Source organism: Lolium rigidum, chromosome 1 (assembly GCF_022539505.1).
Source record: "Lolium rigidum isolate FL_2022 chromosome 1, APGP_CSIRO_Lrig_0.1, whole genome shotgun sequence".
NCBI lineage: Eukaryota > Viridiplantae > Streptophyta > Magnoliopsida > Poales > Poaceae > Lolium > Lolium rigidum.
In genome coordinates this window covers 213,982,584-214,008,209 of record NC_061508.1, presented here as the reverse complement: position 1 = coordinate 214,008,209, position 25,626 = coordinate 213,982,584, and the positions used below count along the sequence as shown (strand labels likewise).

At 48.2% G+C, this 25,626-nt stretch overlaps 3 protein-coding genes and 1 pseudogene across 3 annotated transcripts; 2 read left to right on the top strand and 2 right to left on the bottom strand.

Annotated features, from left to right (window-relative positions):
* Positions 1-1,111: 1,111 nt before the first annotated feature.
* LOC124654813 lies at positions 1,112-2,423 on the bottom strand (annotated as a pseudogene).
* Positions 2,424-5,084: 2,661 nt separating this feature from the next.
* Positions 5,085-9,461, top strand: LOC124689650 (COP9 signalosome complex subunit 3-like). The gene is made up of 11 exons (XM_047223147.1): positions 5,085-5,287; positions 5,410-5,531; positions 5,624-5,870; positions 5,965-6,022; positions 6,115-6,204; positions 7,434-7,496; positions 8,076-8,165; positions 8,379-8,537; positions 8,622-8,743; positions 9,086-9,158; positions 9,239-9,461. Exons 1-11 carry the CDS (start codon positions 5,100-5,102, stop codon positions 9,305-9,307), a joined length of 1,281 nt encoding a protein of 426 aa, XP_047079103.1. The 5' UTR covers positions 5,085-5,099; the 3' UTR covers positions 9,308-9,461.
* A 3,533-nt stretch (positions 9,462-12,994) lies between these two features.
* LOC124689661 lies at positions 12,995-15,805 on the top strand. Its single transcript, XM_047223154.1, has 6 exons — positions 12,995-13,351; positions 13,470-13,572; positions 14,676-14,731; positions 14,865-15,029; positions 15,203-15,316; positions 15,454-15,805. Exons 1-6 carry the CDS (start codon positions 12,995-12,997, stop codon positions 15,553-15,555), a joined length of 897 nt encoding a protein of 298 aa, XP_047079110.1. The 3' UTR covers positions 15,556-15,805.
* Positions 15,806-17,483: 1,678 nt separating this feature from the next.
* Positions 17,484-18,513, bottom strand: LOC124654801 (short-chain dehydrogenase reductase 3a-like). The gene is made up of 2 exons (XM_047193790.1): positions 18,474-18,513; positions 17,484-18,381 (listed from the first exon to the last, which is right to left on the bottom strand). Exons 1-2 carry the CDS (start codon positions 18,503-18,505, stop codon positions 17,484-17,486), a joined length of 930 nt encoding a protein of 309 aa, XP_047049746.1. The 5' UTR covers positions 18,506-18,513.
* Positions 18,514-25,626: the final 7,113 nt, after the last annotated feature.

The window sequence follows — 25,626 nt, the reverse complement described above, 5'->3', positions numbered from 1 at the left end:
TCCACTCTATCGAAGAGATAGCGCATAGTGAAGAAACAAGAACAACATAAGCTAGTTATATTTTAAAATGTGCTTGCTGCGGATAACATAATTAACTCATACCTGGAAAGAATATCAAACACTGAGATGAAGTCTTGATCAGAGAAGGTCCCATAGCCCAGAACACATGTTAATATGTCACTATGTGCTGTTTTAGTCACTCCACAACAGAAATGTTCCTTGCTTACCAAAGAAATATCTGTTGTTACCAGGATTGCAGGTCAAGCAGCAATGTTGCATGAATTAAGATGAAATTTTCCCATTAAGGATGGGATCTAGAGAATCAAGGAAGACATCATATTGTTGTAACTAGCAAGCAGGTGGGAGATCCATAACACATAGCACCTATGTGGGTTCTACATCTGTGAGTCACTTACATAATAGATGCCCATAACACATACGTAGATGATAACACTATAAATCTTGAACCACTGGTACCTACCATAAGTTGAAACGCACTGCAGAAACTCGAAGTCATAAAATGAACTAAATAGACATAATGATATGATAATGTGAAATAGTACGATATTTCCTTACAGGAAATGGGCAGCTGTCAGTGATGGTAAGAAACCAATTTAATGAATGGAAAAGGTGCTCTTATGAGCACCAAGGTATACATTATACACGAACCTGACAATAAAATTAAGACACAGATTGTATTTCTGGGCATCACTTAAAGAATAGATTCCAAGAACACATGCAGATCATAAAGCTATAAACCATGGACAAGCCATAACTATCATATGTTGAAATGCACTGGAGAAATACAAAGTCGTGAAAGGAACTATTTAGCCAATTGGATATGATCATGTGAATTAGTACAAAATTTCCTTAGAGGAAATGAGCAACGACTATCTAGTGCTAAGAAATTAACCGATTGAGTGGAAGAGGAACTCTTAACAGCACTGAGCTATACATTGCTGGTTACCAAAATTTTCCTCAAACTAAAGTGATACTGACTGAATCAACTACAGGCGAACCTAACAACAAACTGAGGCACAATCTATACAAGACTCACTTGAAAAAAAAAAAAGCATGTTCACGTTCTTCAACAGCTTATCATGGAGAAGAATCAAAGCTGCACCTGGACCCTTCTCTTCCCCTTGAGGAAGACCTCCCTGTCGACTAGCTCGCACATATACCCGTCAAACTCCACGGGGACTCCACCATTGAGCCTCTTCATGTCCAAGAACCACTTGCTGTCCTTCCCCCAGAGCCCCTGAAACTGATCCAGGTAATGCAGGTTGCTGTGATTTGCCTGAAGCGCCTCCGCCAGGACCATGTTGACCCCCTCTCCCGCAAGATACACCTGCCGCCCCGCATCAACGCTCTCCTCGATCTTCCACTTGAGGTCCTCTGTCCTCAGCAGCATTGGCATCGGCATGGACCGAATCGAAGTCTGGTTGCATACTTGAGATGATGGCGTCAACTCATCAGGCTTGGCGCCAAGCGTATCGCGAGGTGTGGCGGGGCGGCGAGCACGCGCTCCGCCTTGCCCTCGCACACGTGGTACCAGTAGTTCACGTCCCCGAATTTCCTGACGATGAGGGTGGCCTTGGCCTTGGAGAACTTGGTGGGCGTCCTTGACGAGGCGGAGCCCAAGCTGGCCCTGCGCCCCCCACCTGTCCCAGTCCTCCCAGAAGCGTGGTTCCTCGACGATGCCGGCGCCCGAGGAGGAGCGGAGGTGGTCGACGTCGAAGTAGAAGGCGAGGAGCTTGCCCGAGGAGGGTGGGGTGGGCGGCGGCGAGGCAGAGGGTGGGGTCGAGGACGAGGGTGCGGTTGAGGTAGCGGGCCTCGGCGAGCGCGCAGAGGAGGCTGCGCGTGTAGTGCGGCAGCGGTCGCCGCCGCCGTGGTAGGAGAGGTAGGCGGCGGCGGCGAACTGGGCGCGGGAGGAGGGACGCGGCGGGGGCGGGGCGGGGCGGCGGCGGTGGAGGCGTCGGGGTGGGGCTTGCGGGCGTTGGGGCCGGAGTGGTAGTCGCCGATGGAGACGACGGAGTGGGCGCAGGTGCGGGGGGTCAGGGAGATGGTGAAGCGGCGGTAGTCCTTGGTGGTGGGGGAGGAGGAGTTGGAGCGGGCGCGCCAGGCCATGTCGCAGGAGGCGGCGGGCGGGTCGCCGGGGACGGGGCGGCCGAAGCGGGCGAAGTGGACGGCGGGGAAGGCGTCGATGGCGCTGCGCGTCATGAGGTGGAAGAGGCGCGGGTCGGCGCAGTCCAGCGGGGAGGAGAGCTCGCATTCCTGCTCCTGGTCTTGGTGGGAGTCGACGAGTGGGGCGGGAGGCGGAGGAGGGTGATGAGGAGGAAGGCGATGAGGATGACGGCGGCGACGGCGTGGGCGGCGGAGGAGAGGAAGGCGCCGCGCCGCAGGAGCGGCCGGCTCGGGTCCATGGCGACACCGCGACAGATGGCGGCGAGATCTGGTTCAGCTCGGTTCCGGGCCTCCGGCTGTGTTGTGGCCTTGTGGGAGTGCAACTGGAAATGTTTGTCCGGCCCACCAGCATCTTTTTTTGTTTCAAAATTAAAAGTCTATTTTGAAATTTGAACCACGAGTGACGAGTCTGGTTCAACCCTGATTTTTGAGAGTAAGGATGGCCGTAGCGCTAGTATCTTACAGCATCTCCAACAGGCGCTGTAAAATCTCGCGCGCTATATCGGCGATTGGGCGCGCTGTATACCGCTCGCGCGCGGCATAGCGAATTTGCCCCCGGCGGAGGCTGTATTTTGCAGCGCGCGTTGGTGTGCGAAAAACGCACCTCCGCCAGAGGCGCTATTTTGCAGCGCGCGCGCGTCACAAACTGCTAAATCCGACCGTTTTTTTTTGAAAATTCATCAAACAAACTATGAAATTTGATCGAAAATACGAATATATTTAAAGTGCGACGATACAATGCGACATTTAAACGAAAATACTAAATAAAACTACTGGTCGTCGGACTTGTCGTCGGACTCCCAGTCGAAGTCGGAGCTGCTCAGTATCGTGTCCGACACCGGCGTCGACGTCGTCGTGTACTGGAAGTCAGAGGAGGACGAGAGGACGACGGTCGACGGCCCTGCGGCGTTCTTCCTTTCCTCCTTCCTCCTCGCCGCCGCGTCGGTCCTCGCCTTCTTCCTCGCCGCGGACTCGGCGCGGCGCTTCTCGCGGCTCGCCTTCTTCTTCGCCTTCATCGCCGCCTTCTCCTCCTCCTCCACGCGCGTGGATGCCGTAGAGGCCTCCGTGGCGGCGACGTCCTCGGGGAAGCGGCGCGCCCATTCGAGGCGCGCGCGCCTCGTCGCGCTCGGCGATGATGAGGCGCCGCTCGAGCTCCCGCCGCCGGCGGCTGCCGTTCGCGCGTGATCATCGGCGGCGGCGGCGCCGGCATCTCCGCTTGCTCCCGCGTGTAGACATCGTGGAAGTTCATCGACCGACGCGAGCGGCCGAGCCGCCACGCGACGGCATCGTACGCCCGCGCCGCCTCGTGCGCGGTGTCGAAGGTGCCGAGGCGGATCCGCTCCTCGCCGGAGCGGATTTCCGCGTCGAACCGGCCGCTCGGCCGCGCTCGGACGCCGTGGTAGCCGGAGGAGGGGCGGCGGCGCGGAGGCATCTCGCGGACGGAGGTGGAGCGGCGCGGGAGGAGGCGGAGCGGCCGGAGGCGGAGCGGCGCGGGAGGAGGCGGAGCGGCCGGAGGCGGAGCGGCGCGGGAGGGAGAGAGACGAGGAGGGAGAGGGATGCGTGGAGGAAGTGACAGTTGCCCGCGCTCGCGCGTGGCGTGTTTATACCGCGCGCGCCATCGCACGCGGCAAGTTTCCCGCGCGGGATAGCGCGAAAGCGCGCGGGCGGCAAATTTTTTAGCGCGCGCCTTTTTCCCGCCTCTGCTGGAGCAGCGCGGCGCGCGGCAAACCGGCGGTTTTTTTACCGCGCCCTTTTAGCGCGTCTGTTGGAGATGCTCTTAGGTAGTATCATGCATCATGGGTTTATAAAAGTAATGATGTGGTATTTAATTAGGAAGAAGAGATATGATTAGAGTAAGATAGGTGGATACTGTATCATAGCGCACGTTACGAGAAAAGTAAATGCCAAATAAATCTTGCACACAAATTTACATTGAAATTCTAGAAAATAATAAATTTAGAAGGTTATGATGCAGGGTGGGATGCAACACAGATTTTCTCATCCCTAGCCGACCTGTTTGAAACGCAAGATAGGAAATATACAGGAATAGAAAAACCGGAGGAACATGATATGAATGCAAGGGCAAAATCATATGATTTTCCTATCCTATGAATCAAAAGAGGCCTATAAGAATGTAAAACACATGAAGGGATTATATAAGCTTGTTGGAAACGCAACAACCTGGTCCACATCGCCAGGGAGTTGAGAGTACAAATCATCATTATCGAGGATGTGGTAGTCGAGACAAATATTGCAAGGACAATCATCCTCGTGGTAACAAAAAAAAAAAATCCAAAATCAATCTAGCCAAGCACGATCTAAAGGTCTATACCTAGAAAAGTGTAATCTCCCAACACCACCATTAACGGGAAGGAGATCTCGTCGTCGAATGAAGTGCCGAATATTAGTTATTGTAGACGATGCCATCTCTATCGAGGTGGATGACGTCCAAAAAAGGCCCCGGTATTTATATTAAAAACTGTACACATAGATTGGGTTTCCTCCTCCCGACGCTAGCAAGGCTGGCCAGAGAAGGGGGAATCGATCTACATAGGAGGCGGAGGTGGAGGTGGTGCTGGGTTTAGGAGGCCGCGGTTATGTTAGACAATACGCCTTATATATTGTCATTACTATTTTGGGTTTCTGTAAAGTTGGTCAAAATTATTTGTAGAGGCTCTATGAACAGTACAGATCACAGATCCAAACCGACGAACGGTCCAGATTGTCTGACGTAAAATCCCAAGCACAAGACACCTTCGGCCCCGTCCCGTGTGCCCACAAAAGCACCGTCTGCCCGTCTCGCCTCCCCCAAACCGAAACCAGGCGAGAAGCCGCATCGCCAACCAAACCCCGAACCCGAGGCGGCGAGGAGGAGCAAGGGCAAAACCCCACCTCTACCGGCGGCGGCGGCGGCGATGGAGTCGGTGGAGACGCTCGTGGCGCACATCCAGGCGCTCTCCGGGAGCCCTGAGGATCTGGCGCAGCTGCACGGCCTCCTCAAGCAGGCCGACGGCGACGCCCTGCGCGCCCACTCCGCCGCCCTCCTCCCCCTGCTCCCCCAGCTCCACCCCGCCGCCCACTCCCTCGGCTACCTCTTCCTCCTGTACGCCTCCCCCCCTCCCCTTCACCCAAACCCTAACCCCCATCCGAATCCGTCGCCCTAATCCCCCCTTCCGGTCGATCGACCCCTTCCGCATCTGACGCCTCTTCGTTTGCTCTCTGCAGGGACGCTTTCCTCTCGGCGCCAGCCAACCTGAAGGCGCACGCCGGCGGGGACCTCCTCGCGACCGTCGCCGATTTCCTCACCTCCTGCTCGGCCGAGCAGATACGCCTGTCGCCCGACAAATGTCCGTCCTGCGCGACTTTCCCCAAACCAGATCGTTTCCGCACCGGGGATATATCTAACTGTTCTCGAAATTTAATCTGTTTGCCGTTGCAGTTCTGAACGTGTGCAAGGTGCTCAAGAGCGAGGCCATGCAGCTCAACGCGCCGATCAGGGGGATCGCGCCGCTGCGCGCCGCCGTGCGCAAGGTCCAGCCGTCGTCGGAGCACCTCACCCCGCTCCACGCCGAGTACCTTACCCTCTGCCTGCTGGCCAAGCAGTACAAGGCTGGTCTGAGCGTCCTGGAGGACGACATATTCGAAGTTGATCAGCCAAAGGACCTGTTCCTCTACTGCTACTATGGGTATGGGGGATTAAGTTCCCTGTATAGCTTATATATATGGTTTCTATTTGAGTATGCACGGCTTGCTTACTAACTAGTTTGCCTTGTCTTTCAGGGGGATGATATACATCGGGCTCAAGAAGTTCCGGAAAGCATTGGAGCTTCTTCACAATGTGAGCCTTCTGCCTATCCTAGTTTTCTTTTCTTGCTAGTTGTTTGCCCATTTATCGCTTATACCAATACATATATTTTCCTTTTTTTTCAGGCTGTCACTGCCCCAATGACATCATTGAATGCAATTACTATCGAGGCTTACAAGAAGTATGTCCTGGTTTCGCTCATTCAGAATGGACAGGTATTTCACTTGCATCCTATACTGCTTAATGATGCTACTTTTAGGGAAAAGTTGCCTTATGGGATTAGGTTCAAGATCAATTATTATTTCTTTTAGGGAAATATAACGAATGTAACCTAAGACCACACCAATGTATAGAGAATATTAATTTGATCAAACAAACAAACTTGGAGGGAAAGTGATCCTATAGGCTTCCTATAGCACATGCTAGATCAAGGTAGTTCTTTATATAAGATATAAGGATGTAAAAGGCATTGCACCAGACGAGATGCTCGAATACTGCATTAGTATAGGAACATATTTTGTCCTTGAAAAGAGGCGATAGTACATTGGCACTCCAAGTTGCTATGCATGCCCTCCTCTTTCCTTCTCATGACGGCATACTAGTCTAGATCTACTGCATTAGGCCTCGTGTGGCATCAAACTACTTTTTGAAGTATTCATGGAACACTTCAGTTTCTATAAAAATACTGAAGTACTAAATACTTGTAAGGTGTTTTGGATCCGATAAATATTGTGGTTTTGAAACTGAACTATTCTCTAGAACTGTGGTTTTTTTGAAGTATATTGAATAAAGAGGTCTGACCCTCTTTTTCTAAAACTGAGAAAGGAGAAAAACCGAAGTATTGCTTTTCCAGGCACTAAAATACTACGGTATTGATATACTTCAGTTTTAGAAAACTTTGTTACCAAACTATCCTTATATGCTTCCTATATAGCACTTGCTAGATTAAGAAAGTTCTTTACATAAGATAAGAATGTAAAAGGCATGCAACAGTTGAGATGCTCGAATTCTAGATTAGTACAGGAACACTTTGTCCTTGAAAAGAGGCAAAAGTACATGTATTGGCATTCCTAGTTGATATGTGTGCCCTCTTTCCTTCCCTTGATGGCATAATAGTCTTGATACAATCACTGATTGGTGATCATAAATTCATAATCCCTTTTTTTTTGTTATCTTTGGTTAGTACAAGTAGGGAGCACAAGAATATAATTTTTGCTAGTGAATAGAGAAAGTTGATAATATGCTCCTGATCCCCGCATCAGTGCACAAATATCCAAATCATTAACGGTTGCCCATCAATATTTGTTTGGAAGGAAAACCAAGGTTCCTGTAATTGTGCCTTTTGCTCTACTGGTGATTAGTTCACATAGATATTGAGATGCCTTGTTACATTCTTAATTGATTCAGTTGAAGCTCATGTGGGAATATTGAATTTGCTTAACAGGTTCCATCATTCCCGAAGTACGCATCTTCTACTGCTCAGAGGAACCTGAAAAATCATGCTCAGGTTTACTTCCATCCTGCAAATCATAATTTGTAGTGCATAACGTGAAATAAAATGCTCTTGTTTTCAAGTTGTTTGACGCAATGAGAGTCATTTGCTCTTCCTAGTTTCTTCATTGGTTTTGGTGTAACTAGTCAAGTAATTAAGTTCCGATAATTGTTTATGGTGGCTTTCTTGCCATTCCTAGTTCACTAATTAGTTTTGGTGCCACAGTAGTCAAATTGATTAGTTCTGATAATTGTTCATGGTGGTTATTCACCCATTGTACTTGATGACAGTGGATTGCATTACACTATCAGCTACAATTGGTTGGTTCTTTGTACTATGTGCATTTCTTACACTTTTAAAACTTAACTAACTTCATGTGATACGTTTAACACAATTAGTACACACATCTACCGCCAGATGCGACAGCCTAACACTAATACATCTTTACTCTTTTTGCGTTACACTAATAGTACATCTTTTACTGATTCATGCTAGATTCTGGTATTAATGATGTACTTTATCCTTTTAATTACATGAAAATTCTTTTATAGGTATTTCAGAAAGCGTTCATGCTGTATACTGTTTAATTTTCAGATTTACGTCGATCTGTCTACATGCTATGGCAATGGTAGCTACTCTGAGTTGGAGACGTTCATCCAGTCAAACACAGAGAAATTTGAAACTGTGAGTATTTTTTCCTTCCTGTGTTGTCTATCAGAACTAGTATCAGTCTGTTACAGGATACCCAGAGCTGTGGGCTGCAGCTACTTCCTTGTTGGGAACTAATTGTATTAATTTTTCTGTCCATGCTAATATTATTCGTCAATAGTTTTTTCATGGTGAAGTACTATGTGTTGATTTTTTTTTTTGATTGTTGCCTTTCCTCCTTTCTTTCAGGATAACAACCTTGGACTCGTGAAGCAAGTGCTCTCCTCAATGTACAAGCGGAACATCCAGAGGCTGACCCAGACCTACCTAACTCTTTCACTTGAAGACATTGCCAGCTCTGTTCAACTCAACACCCCGAAAGAAGCTGAGATGCATGTACTTAGGATGGTAGGTGTTGTTTATTTGCAGTCTGGTGGTGTTTAGCATCTATGCAAAATAGAATCACACAGTTTTGACTGTTTTACAATTCAGATTGAAGATGGTGAGATACATGCAACGATAAACCAGAAGGATGGCATGGTCAGCTTTCATGAAGATCCTGAGCAATATAAGAGTAGTGAGATGGTGGAGCATATTGACTCTTCGATTCAAAGGTACGTTCATTGTATTTTCCACAATTATCTGTTAATTATAATCTGTGCATACTTGAAGATTTCTGAAATTATCAGTGTCGTTGACCTCTATAGTCACTAATGGCCTGCCTTATGCATAGTTGACTTAGGATCAGTTGAGAATCTGACATATAGTTAATGCATTGCTTAATTTCTTTTGAGTAGGCGACTTACGTTACCGGAATTGCTATCATGTTTTTCTCGAGAATTCATTCATAGGCACATGCAGTCGTGGACAATGTTTTATCTAACCTATGAAAAAAAATTAAACATGGAGTGGTGTCTTTTTGTGACTGATTCAATGCTCTAACAAATATTCTCCAGGTTGATGGCTTTGTCCAAGAAGCTGACCTCAATTGATGAGAATATATCATGCGATCATGCGTTTTTGATGAAGGTTAGCCCAAACTTGCAGATATATTTTTCCTCTCGATTGTCACTTTGCTTTGTTGTTTTCTAACTATGAATCTGGCACAGAGTGGAAGGGAACGTGGAAGAGGATTCGACTACGACGACTTTGACTCAGTTCCGCACAAATATTTTTGAGACAAACTGTGTCTTAGGTGACCTAAAAGTACTGCCTGTCAAAGCCCTTTTCCTGAGGTCATTATCGGTTTGATCCGTATATTCCGCCACCAAAGTTCGAACCCTGTAAATGCTGGAATTAAAGGATGAGAGCTTTTGCCTTAAGTTAGTGACACTCGGAAGAATTTGTCAAGCTAGTTATGATTTTGAGTACCTATTATTCTGCTGTGTGAACATTCTGGTTGTTTTAGCTGCTGCCTGCTGGTTTTGTTAGCTGCTGCATTTTTGTGGTGCTGTGTTATATGCTGCGTTTTTGTGGTGCTGTGTTAACCTGGTTACATATTGTGCGGCAAGGCTTACAGTAGTATTTCGTTGGGCAGAAATGGATTTTATCTTTGTCGTGACTGGCAGTTGGCTAATTTGGCTTGAAAGGTGTTCTGTGTAACGTAATACGGAGTACTGTATAACAGTGCGGTCGGAGAACAAAGACACAAAATCTGTCTTTTCACCCGTGGTACTGTTACGATATCCCTCCGCTCTTATGCTGAAACTGGAGATGAGCCTATGCGCATTAGAGATGCAACACTCCAAAATCACTGATGTTATAACCTTTACTCAGGCATGTTGCAAAACAATGACACCAACACTTTTATTCAAGCTTGACATAAAAAAAAGCTTTTGATTCGGTGAGATGGGGTTACTTGATGGACATGCTTCAACATTTGGGCTTCCCAAGTAAATTTTGTGATTGGGTTGTGCTCTCCTATCTACCTCATTCTCAAGAGTGATTCTCAATGGTATTGCTGGTGACCCAATAAAGCATGGTAGAGAGCTAAGATAAGAGGACCCATTATCGCCGCTTCTTTTCGTATTGGCCATCGATTCGCTACACCATATCCTTGCAAGGCCACCGACCAAGAGCATATTAAAAAGCTTTGGGGGAGAGCTCCCATGATTCACACGTCCCTTTACACCGACAATGCCACTATTTTCATGGCTCCAATTAAGGATGACATCAACTTCCTAGCTTCCACCTTGCATCAGTTTGGTGACGTCACCGGGTTCGGAACAAATTACACAGAAAGTCAAGTGGCATCCATTAGGTGTGCGGGTCTTGACTTTGACAACATCCTCCAAGCTTTTTTTGGCTTATTGCACAAATTTTCCAATGAAGTACTTAGGCCTACTTTAACGGTCACAAGGCTAAAGAGAATCCACTTTCAACCTTTGGAGGATAAAGTGGCCGCCGAGCTTGTCCCGTGGCTTGGCAAGCACGTCACCATGGCCGGCCATGCAACCCTTGTGAAGTTGGTCCTCACTAGCATTGCCATCTACTACATCGCTGTGATGAACATCCCGATAGAGGTCCTCATGAAGATTGATAGTATTAGAAGGGCTTCTTTGGATAGCTTGTGACAAGGTTACTGGGGAAATGCAAAGTTAATTGGAAAATGATGTGTGAACCTAAATATTGTGGATGACTTGGGATCCTTAACCTCACAAAATTCGCTTCGGCTCTTTAAATGGGATGGTTATGGCATGAATGGAATGACAAAGCAAAGCCATGGGCCAGCCTAGGTACTCCTTGCACTCCTCAATACAATGATCTCTTTGCGGCGACTACAAAGGTCATCATAGGGAATGGAAAGAAACCGCTCTTTGGGGAGGCTTCTTGGATAGATGGAAGGATCAAAACGGAAAAAATTCACCGTCAACAAAGCATTGGAGGATAATTTTTGGGTCACACAAGTCGACATACAAGACGGTCTCTCCCTTGAATACATTGTACAATTTCTAACCTTTGGGAAATGCTTCAAACAATGTACTTGAACCCCAACACGCCGAATTCACTTTCTTGGAAGCTCACAAATGATGGATGCTACTTGTCTAAGCTGGCCTACAACATGCAATTTTCAAACAATTCGAAGCAAAAAGGCCACGACGTCCCTTACAATATTGATTTCATGGCAAATATGGAAGAAAAGAAACACACACGTTTTACGGAACACCGCCTCCACCTCGAACATGCTTGTAACCAAAATAAAAGAGGAAGTGGCAATGTGGAGCTTAGCCGGGGCAAGGGCCTGGAGTAATGTAATGCCACGAGAGTAGACTTAGGTTTTGGGCTTGACCTGTTTTGGTGAAGTCGTGGTTTGTAAGAGCTCTAAAATTTCTCCTTAATTAATAAAAATGGTAAATCTTTTACTTTGTTTAAAAAAATACTTTCAGAAAAATACGGTATGGTGCAGAATTGCATATTCATTAATGCTTCTTTGGTTTTCACGATTTTGAGAACATATGATAGGGATGGTATGCCAAGTTTTATTTTTTTGCGAAAATTTTGCCAATCTATTAATAATCATCAATAGCAGTACAAACAGACCCAAAAGTAACAAAAAATACAAGTAGTTTTTTTGGACCACCTAGCGACGACTACACACAATGACGTGAGCCGAAGACACGCCGCCATCCTTGGCCCTCCACCACCGGAGCCAGCCAACACTTGTAGTAGTAGAGCTTGTTGTAGTAGACAAACGGGAAGTCGTCGTGCTAAGGCCCCAAAGGACCAGCGCACCAAAGCAGCAACCGTCGCTAAAGATGACAACCGTAGATCGGAAGAGACAGACCTGAAACAACACCAATGAACACGAAAACCGAATGGATCCCATGAGATCCACCGGATACACGACTCCACGCGCCCTCCGCCGATGCAAGACACACCATCGGAGCCAGGATAAGACGGGGTGGATCTTATTCTAACTTCAGGATGTAGCCGTCGCCTCACCATCCCCAAGAAGACACTTAAAATAACCTAACAAAGAACAGAAACTCTCCGCCGGCGAAAGGCCGTGGTCCGCCACACCTCTAAGCCCCAAGGCCACCGGAGGCGGAGCGGACCAGCGGCGTCGCCGACGAGGGGATGAACCCTTTTGCCTCCTCTGAGACCATAGCTACTCCCTCCGTTCATTTTTAGCGAGATGGTATGCCAAGTTGAATCCTATAAGAATAGAGAACACACGAATGTTGAATGTACAGTTTGGTTGCACCTTAGGAAGAGCACATTAATTTATCTGTAGGAATATGTGCATTTAGAGTTGTCACCGAAACAAGGTTTTCCTATGAAATTACACACAAAATAGGACATAACGAAAATTCTGTTGTTCATAATCCTACAAACCAAGCAAGCTAGTAGTCCATGCGTTCCATAATTCTTGTTCATAAAATATGTCTAGATACATTCAAATTTGCGACGAAAAATATGGAACACCAGTCAGCATAGAACTTTTTCTGAAGTCCATATGAAGTTTCATTGGTAGTGAGAATGAAATGCATGTTGGCTTTCTAGGCTAATAAGATGAACCTTAACGCACACGCGCACGAGGAAAAAACACAATTGTTGTCCGTTTCTCTGGCGACACTGAACACGACTAGAACTCCACGTCCCACGCTAGCATCTCGGAAACTTACATGCTAAGTTTTTTTTTTTGATAACAAGAGAAGATCGGTTTCCAAGAAGTTCAGATACCAGAGCTCCGAGGCACCTTCGAAGAAGATTCAGAGATTCGAGTTCGGGGGCAATACATCTTGGTTCTTCCAATCGCAGTATATGTAGCGGCCAACTTTACCCAACAGCGGCAACACGATCAACCCGCCGATAGTTTTCCCGGAATCAAACCTGTCGGCATCCTCGCTAAACCCCCGCCTCCGATGGCGACCCTGGGGCGGCGGTTCGTCCTCGCCTTGATGCTCGTGGCCGTCCTCGCGGCGGCGTTCTTCCCGCAGGCCGCGCTCGCCGCGTCCGGCGGCGTCATGGGCGGGCGCTCGTCGTCGTCGTCGTCCTCTTCGAAAAACCGCCGCTCGTCGTCTTGGGGCTCGGAAGGAAACTCGTACTACTCGTCGAGGACGACCTACGTGTCGGTCGGCACGCCGGCGCCTCCCAGCGTGGCCACGGCCGCCGGCGAGGGCCCGGGCGCGGTGTTCTGGATGGTGGCCATCGGCCTCGTTGTGCTGGTCGCCGTCGCGGCGTACCGCTGCCGGCCGAGGACGACCGTGGTTAAGCTCCAGGTACTCCCGGTTCTCTTCAGTTCAGCAGCAATTTACGTTTCTCGTTAATGGAGGTTGTCACGATTTTAGACAAAAGGTGGTCACGATTTCGGGTTGATGTGTTTCATTGCGATTTCAGGTGGCCTTGCTGGGCTGGGCGAAACCGTTTCAGCAGGAGCTGAACGAGATTGCTGACAGAGTGCGGGCTTCCAACAAGCCTGCGTACAAGCTCATGTTGACCGGTAATGTGATCCCTAAGCTCTTGGGGCTCTCGATACTTTGATGCGTATGATTCCTCTGAAATTTGACTTGCATACATGCCCCTGTTGTGCAATAGCTTCAGTTAGTCTTGAACTTGTGTATTGTGCAACTTCAGTACAGTAGAAGATGAAGATGACATGCTGGTGTCTTGCTTTGCTCACGTGTGATTGCCTTTATATAGTGTATTTTCTGTTCAAACTACTACTTAGGATTCTGCTGCCAAGTTCACCCTCTCATTGAAAACTAATGTCCAGTCGTTTTAACACGTATAAAAGTTAGCCTGGGCAACATACAGTTATCTCCGGTGTATAAAGTGAAGTTGCCACTCTTAAACTGAATGCGGTTTCTGTGGTGGTTTCTGCGGGCATAGATACTTTACTTGAAGCAGGGAGTTTACTGTTGCACTTAGGCTCAAGTGGCAACACTTGAACTAAATGTGGTTTTTGCAGCTGTGGAAATTGATATATCACTTGAAGCAGGGAATTTACAGTAGTACCTAGGCCATAGGTTGCAGACAAGTTGACAAATACTCTTATATAAGAGCATGCATATTTGTGTATGTTTGGATACGAGTGGTTATCAGATATTATCATAATGAACAGAAACCAGCCTGCTTATTCGCATGACCCAATGAGACTGCAGTAGTATTCATCTCGCACTGCGTTACTTATGCATACTGGGTATCTGCAGTGTTGGTCATTTACCTCCATACTGATGGACATCAGATACTTTCTTTAAATACAGGGATATAACTTATTAGCATACTCCCTCCGTTCCATAATTCATGTCGTTGTTTTAGTTCAAAATTTCAAAATTGAACTAAAACCATGGCAAAAATTATGGAACCGAAGGAATACAAAACTAGCCTGCTTATCTGCAAGACTAATACGACTGTTGCAGTATCCAGTGGAATACTAGGTTATCATATACAATATCGGTTATCATGCACAATGTTAGTCATTTTCCCTCGATGTTTTTTTTTTTACTTTTGGTACATGATGTACATCTTGTTGAGATATATGGCTGATATCAATTGTTTGTCAGTACTGACTTGTTTATCTTGTTCTTGTGACTCATTATGCAGAGACCATATGTTCTTTGAGCCGTCACAAGGATTGCTGCGTATTTTCAAGCTTATCAGTAAGAAATATATACGATATACATCTTGTGATACATAAATCTATATGGTTTAATGGTTCTTGTGATACATAAATCTTTATTCAGTACCTTTAGTTATAGTTGAACTCACCGAGCATTGGATGTAATATTTTAGGTTGATGTGAAAGATGGAACGGATTCTTGGGAGGAGCATTTCGATGAAATTTCTATCGAGGAGCGGAGCAAGTTTGACGAAGAAACACTCTACAGCTTGGAGGGAATTAAGAGGACGAAAGAGTACTCCAAAAAGCAAGATGGCTCCAGAAACGAATATATAGTGGTATGTGAACTTCAAACACAATAAAATGTTTCCAGAAAAATGGCCGTGTATGCTTCCTTGTCGATGCATTCTATCTCTTGACTGAGACAAGTAGGCGAACACAATTGTTTTAATGATTTCAAAGTTTTTATTGTTGCATATTGACTATCTGTGACGACTTCCGATTCCTACAGGTAACCATCGTAGTTGCTGCTAATGGAGCCCTGGAGTTCCCAAAGATCACAAGACCCGCAGATCTGGAAGCAGTAGTGAAAAAACTCAACTCTTTACGCGCAGGAGATATTTGGGTATGGAGAATATTTCCTATCATTTTTCTCAACTGCTTTCAGATGTTTAACTGAGGACAAAGGAGTAACAATGTTTCCCATGTCATTTTCTTCTAACATTGCTGATATGAATTTCCTACTTGTGGCTGCTGTCTCAGGGCATTCATGTTTTATGGACTCCCCAAGAGGAAAACGACGTACTTACTGAAGAGAAGCTTCTAGCAGATTATCCTCATCTGAGGCCCCATTATGATGACTAGGACGGCGTTCTTTTCATATTCTTAGATGCCATAGTATATACGATCTATTTAGGAAAAAACGTTGTATGGTAGGCTGGTACTCACGGTCACTTTGTCTTCAAACAAAATCATTTAGAATTGAGGCTGCCAATTTCCATTCGTGTGCAATATGGTGTAGCTCAAACTTTAGTTTATCTGGGTAATGTGTGCAAATTAGGTTTGTGGCTGATCTTTTATGTTCCTACCCATGAACTCTTACTGATTATTCAAAATTCTTTTTATAGAGGATCCATCATGTTACAAAGTCTGCATAAACTCTGTGCAATGTGCCTTCCTAATTCAAATTACTTGTCAATTTAGTACATGCTGTAAGTAATTGATATATGTGTAATTTATTATACTCCCTCCGTTCTTTTTTAATTGACTCAAATTTAGTACAAATTTATTCTAAATCCGAGTCAATTAAAAAGGAACGGAGGGAGTAATAAAATACCTCACCCTCAAAAGCCAACTTTTAAAATACCACTAGCAAACGCAACTGAAAGCCCAAACTAACGAAAAGAGCTAATACAATCTATTATACACTCCATAACACCTCCAACTAAACACTCAGACATGAACCATACCTTTTCATTCTATTCCAATGTTTCATAGCAGTTCAATTCTGAGTCTAGGTAACAATGCACTAATAGAGCTAAATAAATAATTCGCCAATGTGCTATATATTAGGCCTGCTTGAAATGCTATTATTTCAAACATCTTGATCGCTTTGGTATGCTCACCATGAAGTGGATGTAGTAACCGTCTGTGAAAAATAGCTCGTAACTAAATGCATGCCGAAAACGTCAAATAGAAAAAGAGCCCAACCAATTGACAAGCTGCTACGATGCTCAACACGACTTGTTGGTAACCAATCTACTTTCACAACGTAACTTTTCGGTCACATAACCTCCTACAACTTATACAAAGACAAGTCAGTGGCAGCGCCAGGTTCTAGTTGCTAGGTATTCATTGTATAATTTTTTTTCTCAACGCAGTATATGAACTACTGTATTTTTGTTTTTTCTGTGCGTTGCCCTCGCCTCGGTCACCGTCGGCCGTCGCTTGTAGCCTGCTCCACCTTGGCGGGCCACTGCTCTGCTCCCCGACGGTCGCCGCCACAATAGCCTGCTCCGCTGAGGCGTTGACCGCTGCTCAGCTTGCTACCAGTCGCGCCGCAATCGCTAGGGCTGCCGCGCCCTCTTCCGATATACTCCATCCGTTCCTTTCTATAGTGCCTATAGATTTTTGGTATTTGTTTCAGAATATAAGGTTGTAGTTTAGCTTTTTTTTAATTACCCCCTCCCCATTCAGCTCCCAAATCGTTCAGCTTCCAAATTTGTTATGGTAAGTTAGTAAGATATGGATTTTCCAAATTTTATGTTGATCTCAAATGATTCAGCTAGAGGTTTTGTGTAAATAATACTCTTGCGCTAATTTCCGTGCAAAAAAATATAGGCACTATAGAATGAAACAGAGAAAATATGTGCGTCTGATGTGCGACGCCACGAGTGCTTCTGGTCGAGCTAGGTGGATAGCACCCTTCAGTACACTGAACACGACTTCATGCTCGTGCAAGCAATCTACTACTACTACTATATCCATCTGATCTGTGCCATGCGAAACTAGTTAGTATTGGATCAGATGAGAACATGTAGTACGGAGGAGTATAAAAATTTGTTTTGCCCAGAATCTTGGGCATTGACCTGAATACAGGTGCATACTCCCAACGTCGCCACTGAGACAAATTCCTTGGATGCAGCGAAAATCTACGAGCAACCAAACGACCCCTATAGCTGATTTCTGCTGGTGGTCAAACCAAGGATTATTGCAACATTTCTGATTTGTCTCTGATTTATTTATTCATTTTTGGCAAACTTCTAGCAACCGGACACGGCATCCCACCTTGTTCAACGCATCGGGACGTTGAGCGGCTTCCCCACGGAGAACCCACCGTCCACCATGAGATTATGCCCGGTGATGTACCTTGCGTCGTGGGACGCGAGAAACACGGCCGCCCTCGCCACATCCTCTGCGCGCAACACCACGCCACCACCCATCTCGTTGAAGTCCTCCTCGAACACCCGTCTGATCACCTCCTCGTCGTCAGTGTCAGTGCCCACTGGCGGGAGCCCCAACATTTCCCTCACGCCCCGCTTGGCCATGGATGTGGCGATGCCGTATGGTGAGATGGCGTTCACCCTGACGCCACACGCCGCCAGCTCCACCGCAGCCGACCGCACCATGCCGACGACGGCCGTCTTGGAGACGCTGTATGCGTGGGGGGCTGACCCGCCCAGCACGCCCGCTGTGCTGGCCGTGCACAGGATGCACCCCTGGCTGCGTGGGACCATGGCCCGTGCCGCGTGCTTGATGCCGGCGGCCACACCCCGGAGGTTGACGGCCATGACGCGGTCGAAGTCGGCCAGGTCCATGGACTCGATGGGGCTGGTGCCGCCAATGATGCCAGCGTTGTTGAACATGACGTCGAGGCGGCCGTGGCGCGCCAGGGCGAGGTCCACGGCGGCCGCCACCTGCGCCTCGTTGGTCACGTCGCAATGGGCGTAGAAGGCCGTGTCCGACCCACCAAGCTCTTCCGCCACAGCATGTCCGAGATCGTCCTGGATGTCAGCGATGACGACCTTGGCGCCGTTTTTGACGAACTCCGCAGCGGTCGCCTTCCCAATGCCGCTAGCCGCGCCGGTGATGACGGCCACCTTCCCAGCCAATCTGCCAGAGCCTGAGGACGCGGAGAGGAGCCGAGCCGAGCCTGACCTTGCCCTTCCCGCGGCTCCACTCTTAGCTGCGCTACACTCACAGGAGCAACCCAGCTGCAGAACATCAATGACGACCGATTTTCCCTAGCTAAGAAATCAGACAAAACCCAATCTCAATCGTACCTGAGAAGGAGGTGTATTGCTCCGAACATCATCCTTGACGACGTAGAACGTATCGAGAGCTTCGTTTCTGACCAAACATTTGGTAGGCGAACCCAGATTTAAGGAGGGCTCAAATCATCTATACTTTGCGTTTTGAAAGCATCTGGAGCATCCAATCTTACACTAATGGATCAGATCTCCCGAATCATATTACTACAAATTGATCCGAAATCAATTACAATCAAAGTAATTAATACACAATATCTATGTATTAATAACTTTCATTGTTTGGTCCGCAATTAATTAGAGTAATTAATACACAATATCTGTGTATTTTTCGATAAAGGGAATATATCAATATATGTGTATTAATACTTTGATTGTTTGGTTCGAAATCAATCACAATAAAGTAATTAATACACAATATCCGTGTATTAATACACAATATCAGTGTATTAATACACAATATCAGTGTATTAATTACTTTGATTGTCGAAATAAATTAAACATAAGGCTCGAAAGCCCGACTTTGAATTAACAAAGCCATCAACCAGCCAGGCGTACAATGGTAGCAACAACAGATAAGAAAAAACAGCGAAATGTTAGGGTTACCAACCAAAAGAAGCAACAAAAAAGAAGAGAAACAAGCTACAAAACACTAGCTAACTAGGCAGAGAGCTTGATTCCGTCAATGGAAGTGTTGTCTTCTGTTGCAAGGGCACGGCGCCGAGAACTGCCCGAACTAACAGATCTCCCATGCTTAAGCAAAGCGCACTCATGACCGTGAGAGCGTGGTTATCTTCCTATCTCGAGATACTAAAGGGGGAGGGCTTGATAGAGACGCCTGCAAGGAGGAGAGCGGCGCCCAAGGGCGTCGCCGTCACCCGCATCGTCCGAGGCCTTCCCGGGCTTTCGCCCTAGCCCAACACCACCCCTCAAGACGCAGCCTTGACACTTACCCTACGACACATTGCTCCCACGGCGTAAGGAAGAAGCCACCGGTATCGCTTGCGGCATGACGCCGGCCTAGGAAACCACCCCTGGGTATCTAGGAGGCCGCCCAAACTAGACCAAACACCGTGTATATGTAGCCACGGAGACAATGACGGTGACAAGCACAAAGAAGGTGAAGAGGGTGTGCCTAAAGCCAAAGAAGAGAACTTTGCGCCATCGGAGAAGCGCGCAAGTTAAGCCTGGCGGCGTGATCCAACTACGAAAAAGGAGGGACATTTGGTGACGCCTCCAAGAAGGGACACGGCGTCGAGGACGTCGTCGTCACCCACAACGGCCAAGGCCTTGCACAGCTTTCGCCGATGTCCCCCCAGAAGCTGAGGCCAGCCACCACCACGAGACCGCAGAGTGGGAAACAGAGCCGGCACCGCCGACAACACTACAACTAGTCTTGCCAGCCCAGGGGACGCAATGACCTATACCCCGGGTCAACTACGCCAAGCTCAACGCCAACACCAGCCGCACACCGCCAAAATCGCCGCAGCAACCATAGCATGTACAGCCCGTCCATGCCGCCTCGGAGCAGCCCCTGCCGTCCATGGCGAAGCACAACGCCCTGCCAAGCATATGGCGAGGCGGCGACAAGAGCCGGATGCTACCACCGCCAACACAGCATCGCCCGCGAGCGACCACGGCTGGCAACCAGCGAGCATCAGCAAGCGCCACCCACCCCTGGAGCAGCATCGCACCACTGCCCGGATCCCCTGCCCCGGCAGCCAAGACACAGCCCCAACTGTGCCTGAGGCGACACGGACCCAACCGTGCCGCCGGCCCGACTCCACCAACGCAGGGACCAACAGCCTAAGCCGGAAGCTTGTCCCGAGCAAATCCGGGCCCGACACCCACCACCACGACGGGAGGGCGGCACCAGATCTGTAGGGGTCGGCGGCTCGATTCTGGTCAGAGACGATGCCGGGGCCCGTCACCACGACGGGGAGGCGCCGGAGCTGCACCGGGAGCCCGCAGCAGGCCTGGGCCACCGGAGACGATGCGGAGGAGCGGCGAGGGGCCCAGCGCTGCGCTGACCTCCATCCCGCAGCGAGGAGGGCCACGAGACCACATCCCCACCGCCCCCATCACGGGCGCAACACGGCCTTTGCCGGCGGCGGCCTCCAGGGGCGACGAGGCGGGGAGGAAGGGGAGGGGGTGGCGGTGCTGGGGGGCTAGGGTTCGCCCCTGCGTCGCCTGGAGGGGACGACGCGAGGGAGCCCCGAATCGTCATTGTCGAAATAAATCACAATCAAAGTAATTAATACACATGATTGATTTTGGACCAATTTGTTAGTAGTATGACTCAGGAGATCTGATTCATTGGTGTAAAATTGGATGCTTCACATGCTTTCAAAATACGAAGTGTAAAGTGCAAAGTGACGTACCAACTTCAATAAAATAGTATAGATTCAGGAGATCTGATCCATTGATGTAAGATTAGATGCTCCATATGTTTCAAAATACAAAGTGCAAAGTGCAAAGTGACGTACCACCTCTAATATAATATAGTATAGATACTGGAATCTTGTATATTCTCACTGGGATGGGCAGATGGATAGTGCCCTGATATTAACATTGATGGAACTGTCCAGAGACCAAATGCAAATTCGAATGATGATGTTCGTATTGTAGGATTAGTTCGAAATAATTTCAATTTTAGGATAGTTTCCCTGGTGACTCGCCCACATAAATTACAAGCTAATGTAATAGCAGTGGGTTCACGTTGATGATAGAATCGCCTCATCTTCGTGGAGGTGACATTGCGTCCTTGGCATCACCTGGATAGAAATAATACACATAAGATTTCAATTATTAGCAGACTTAGGGACTGTATGAAGACTTGAAGAGAGCTCATGTGTGCACAATCTGCGATACAGATTTAAAATGCATGAATGCAAACGTACCAAGTTCCACCTTGCTTCATGTTGACTTCGGGCGCTTCGTAGGACATCCAATGGCATAGTCCATCAGTAGACCTGGTGACCTTAGTTCACACAAGCCTTCCGTTGAATGCATGACTTCGGCTTGGCACTCTGCAATGATTAGATTTTTCAGTGCGGTCCCAATAGCACATTATATTGGTTTAGAATTTCGACCATATATAGATTGGAAAGGAAATAGCATAATACTACATTGAATCACAAATTAAAGAGAATCGGGCTTCAGGCTTCAGCGAACGTGGGGGAGATGCAGGATGACGCCTCCAGGGTCGATGTAGGAGTATTCCATGTGCCAAGAAGCGCCTTCTTCTTGGTATTTGGAGGAGATGGGCAGGAATCTTGGCGAGGACGAGCTTCATTCAGCCACATATGATCCTGAAGTTCGTCGATAGCTCCTTCAACGCATGCCCGCAGAAGCGGTCGACGAGGGGAAGCATTGGGTCCTTGAAAATGATCTTCCATCTTCTGATCGAGAGTAGGATCATTCGAAGGACTGATGCAAATTAAGCCAAAGTTATCCATTAAAGATCATCTCATTACGAAATTTCCAAATTCACCAAAGAGTGGCAGCACAGACAGAGTATAGAAGTGGGTGCTTTTTGTTTGCAACCGAGAATCTAGCAATGGACAGATAATCCTGTCCAATTTGAATGTTGAAAAAGCTAGAGTTGAATTGCCAAATTTGCTTAGCCACAATGCACTTTAAAAAAACGTGATCAATGTTTTCATCCTCCGAGCAGAAGATGCAACACACATACTTATTCATTTTCCTTTTTAGCAGGTTATCTCTAGTCATTAGTTTATTGCGAGATAAAAGCCATAGGAAAATATGAACTCTAGGAGGTATAACCAGGTCCCAAACAGCATGTATATGAATGGGTATAACACCTCCAAAATTTATAATTGCATATAGAGAGCTAGTTGAATATATACCAGATGACTCATATTGCCATATTAAAGAGTCACAATCATTTGTATAAGTGATGTAAGAAATAATCTCTTCTAATTCTTGCCATTGTTGCATAAGGGCAGGAGGGAAGTTTCTACTAAAGGAGAGCATGAGAGTAGAACCATCCCAGATATGGGCAATGGTTTTTTTTTGTTCATTGCAAACTACAAAGAGTTCAAAATACTGAACAGCTAGTGGGGAGGTGCCAAACCAAGTGTCTTCCCAAAATCTAATTTTGGTCTCATCACCCACTTTCTATCTATACCCAAATTTGACACTTTCTGCGGCCCACATCACACCCTTCCAGAATTGGGAGACCCCTGATGTAGAGCTGCATAAAATGTTGGGGTTGTGTGTATTATACTTAGCATCTACTATAGTTTTTCAGAGCTTCTCATCATCCATAAAATATCTTTTTATCCAGGAACCCAGAAGGCAAAGGTTGACATTGGCTAGGTCTGGGATTTACCTTGACCACCAAATTAAAATCCTTATTTTTACAAACTAACTTCCAATTTGCTAGATGGAGTTTCATGTACCTTTTAAAATCATTCCACAAGCAGTTGGCCATCTGAGTGTTAATGAGGTTCAGAGCCCACACACATTAACATCATTGGTTATGCTTTAGGAAAATTCCCCATCAAATATTTAGGTATTCCATTGCATTACAATAAACTCAAAAGGGAAGATATCCAACCTCTCATAGACCAAATTCTGAAGAGAATTGCTAAATGGAGAGGTAAATTACTTTCTTATGCTACTAGATTGACTTTCATAAAAGCTTGTCTTGCTAGCATCCCTGTCTATCTGCTTTCCTTTTTCAAATGGAGGAGGTTCGTAGTCAAATGTGTGTCCTACTTACGTGCATTTCTTTGCTTGAGTGTCCTGGTGGACGTGGCGTCGACACAATGGCAATGGAGTAAGTGACTCTGGCCTTCACCCCATCCTAATGATGTGGTCCTGTTGATCTGGAGAACCAAATAACGGTAGCAGACAAGCTTAGTGCATGGCCAGCCAATGTTCGAACGATGCTGTGTTTGTCTTGTCTCTTGGGGCGGGCTTTAGTTGAAGTCTACTTTTTTTGAACTTTTAATTTTTTTGAACTTTCTTTAGTTGAAGTCTTACCATGAGTGTAGTAGAGTTTGTGTTGTAGTTGTTAGTTGTTTTCATTGTTTTGTAATGTAGGGCCTTTGATTGTTCATTGGACATGAATCAGATCTAAAATACCTTTGGGTGATCGATATTTGTTGTTCCAAATTGAATCCCAGACGTCTTGTTCTATCCATATATCGGTGTCCTGGTTGGTCTTTTTTTTTTTGTTCCAAATTGAAGTTCAAGTTGCTCTATTTTAAACACATCACTTTCCCTGTGGATTGTGTTCCTGTTAGGGCATCTCCAGCGGCGCGATGCAAACGGACGCTGAGCAACCGTTTGTGTCCGCCGTGACCGGAAATGCGTCTGGGGCCTGGTCCAGCGGGGCGACGCAAAATGACCGGGCAGTTTGCGGAGACGCAAACCTGGCCCAAATATGCGTCAGGTTTGCGTCTCGGCGGACGCTCGGCGGACGCGCAAAGTGTCCGCTCGCTTCTCCACCGGGCCCGCCTGGCAGCGAGCCTGCATCGAGGGCATCACTTCGGCGGTCAGCGCTTCCGCGTCTGCGCCGCAGCCTTCGCCATCAATGGCGCGGCTGCCTCGTTCCGCACGCGCACCGGCGGGCAGCGGCTGGGCTTCTGCGCCGCCTTCAATGGCATCGTATCCCGCGCGCGGCCGCCCTTAAAAGTCCACCGGCCGCGTCGCTCCTTCACCCACACCACGCCTCCACTCGCACCACCACCGCCGCAGCGCCATGGGGAAGAAAAACGACTTCGAGGCCTCCGGCAGCGGCTGCAAGAGGGTGCCGCTCCCCGTCACGGTGGGGAGGCTCATGCACGGCAAATGGATGCCGTGCGATGATGCCTGGTCCGGCGTGCAGCTGCCTGGCGGCTCAGCTGCCGCCGGGTGTCCATCCCTCCAGTACATGCGCGTGAGCCTGATCGGACGGCGAAGATCCGACGCAGGAGGCGGTATCTGCCGGCGGACCTCCGCGACGATCCGGCGTACGCCATCGACTCGGAGCTTTGGCGTACGTACCTGTCCACGGAGACGGACAGGAGACGAAGGGCAGGCTTCATGGGCGACAGGGATTACCCCTTCGGCCCTGCACCGCCGGCTCGTCGTCAGCAGGCGCCGTCCCGTCATCAGCAGGCGCCGACGTGTCGTCAAGAGGCGCGGACGCGACGTCAGCAGACGCAGCACAACGACGCCGACGACCGCGAGGACGACGACGACGAAGCCTACACCGTGTACGACGATGACGACTACTACGTCGAGGCGCTCGCGTACCATAGCGAGGAGTCGTCTTCGACGAATGGCAGCAGGCCTTCGCGGAGGGCCGGAACTTTGAGTTTCCGGAGAACATGACGGACGACGAGATGGCGAAGGTCGCCGTCCTCGTCTCCGAGTACGACGCGCTTGTGCAGCCGCCGGTGCCCCGCTACGCCACCGCCATCATGCCGCCGGGCCTGTCGGCGGATGAAGCACTTCGACTGGCGCTCCTGGAGTCGGCGGCGCCTCCGCCACCGCCGGCACAGCCGCAGCAGTGGGCGCCTCCACCGCCGCCACAGCCACAGCACTGGGCGCCTCAACCGCCGCCACAGCCGCAGCCCGCAGGCCTGGGCGCTTCCACCGCCGCCACAGCCGCAGCACTGGGCGCATCCACCGCCGCCACAGCCGCAGTACTGGGCGCCTCCACCGCCGGTACAGCCACATCACTGGGCGCCTCCACCTCCGCCACAGCCGTAGCCTCCTCAACCTCGAGCACCGGCGGCGGCGCGCCCGGCGTACGCTCCCCCGGATGGCAACTGGCCTTGGGTCATACCGGAGCTCAAGGAGCAGCACAGCGACGAGGAGCAGCACAGCGACGAGGAGCAGTAGGCGTTTAGGTTTATTTTTTATGTTTTAAGTATGTAAACTATGTTTCATGTTTTAAAAAAATGATTCGTCCTACAAAAATGCGCCGTGCCGCTGGAGCCACCCCCGACGTAAATGGACGCGCGATCGATTTCGACCAAAAGGGTCGACGCAAACGAACGCGCGTGAAAGCTAAAATGAGTCGCGCCGCTAGAGATGCCTACGTCAGGCACGCAGCTGCCTGTTTTCCCCTTTAAATCGTGAGCTTATTCCGGCTTTCAGTTTTCCAATTCCAAAACCCTCATAGCTAAACCCTTGCCTCTCCAAATGGCGG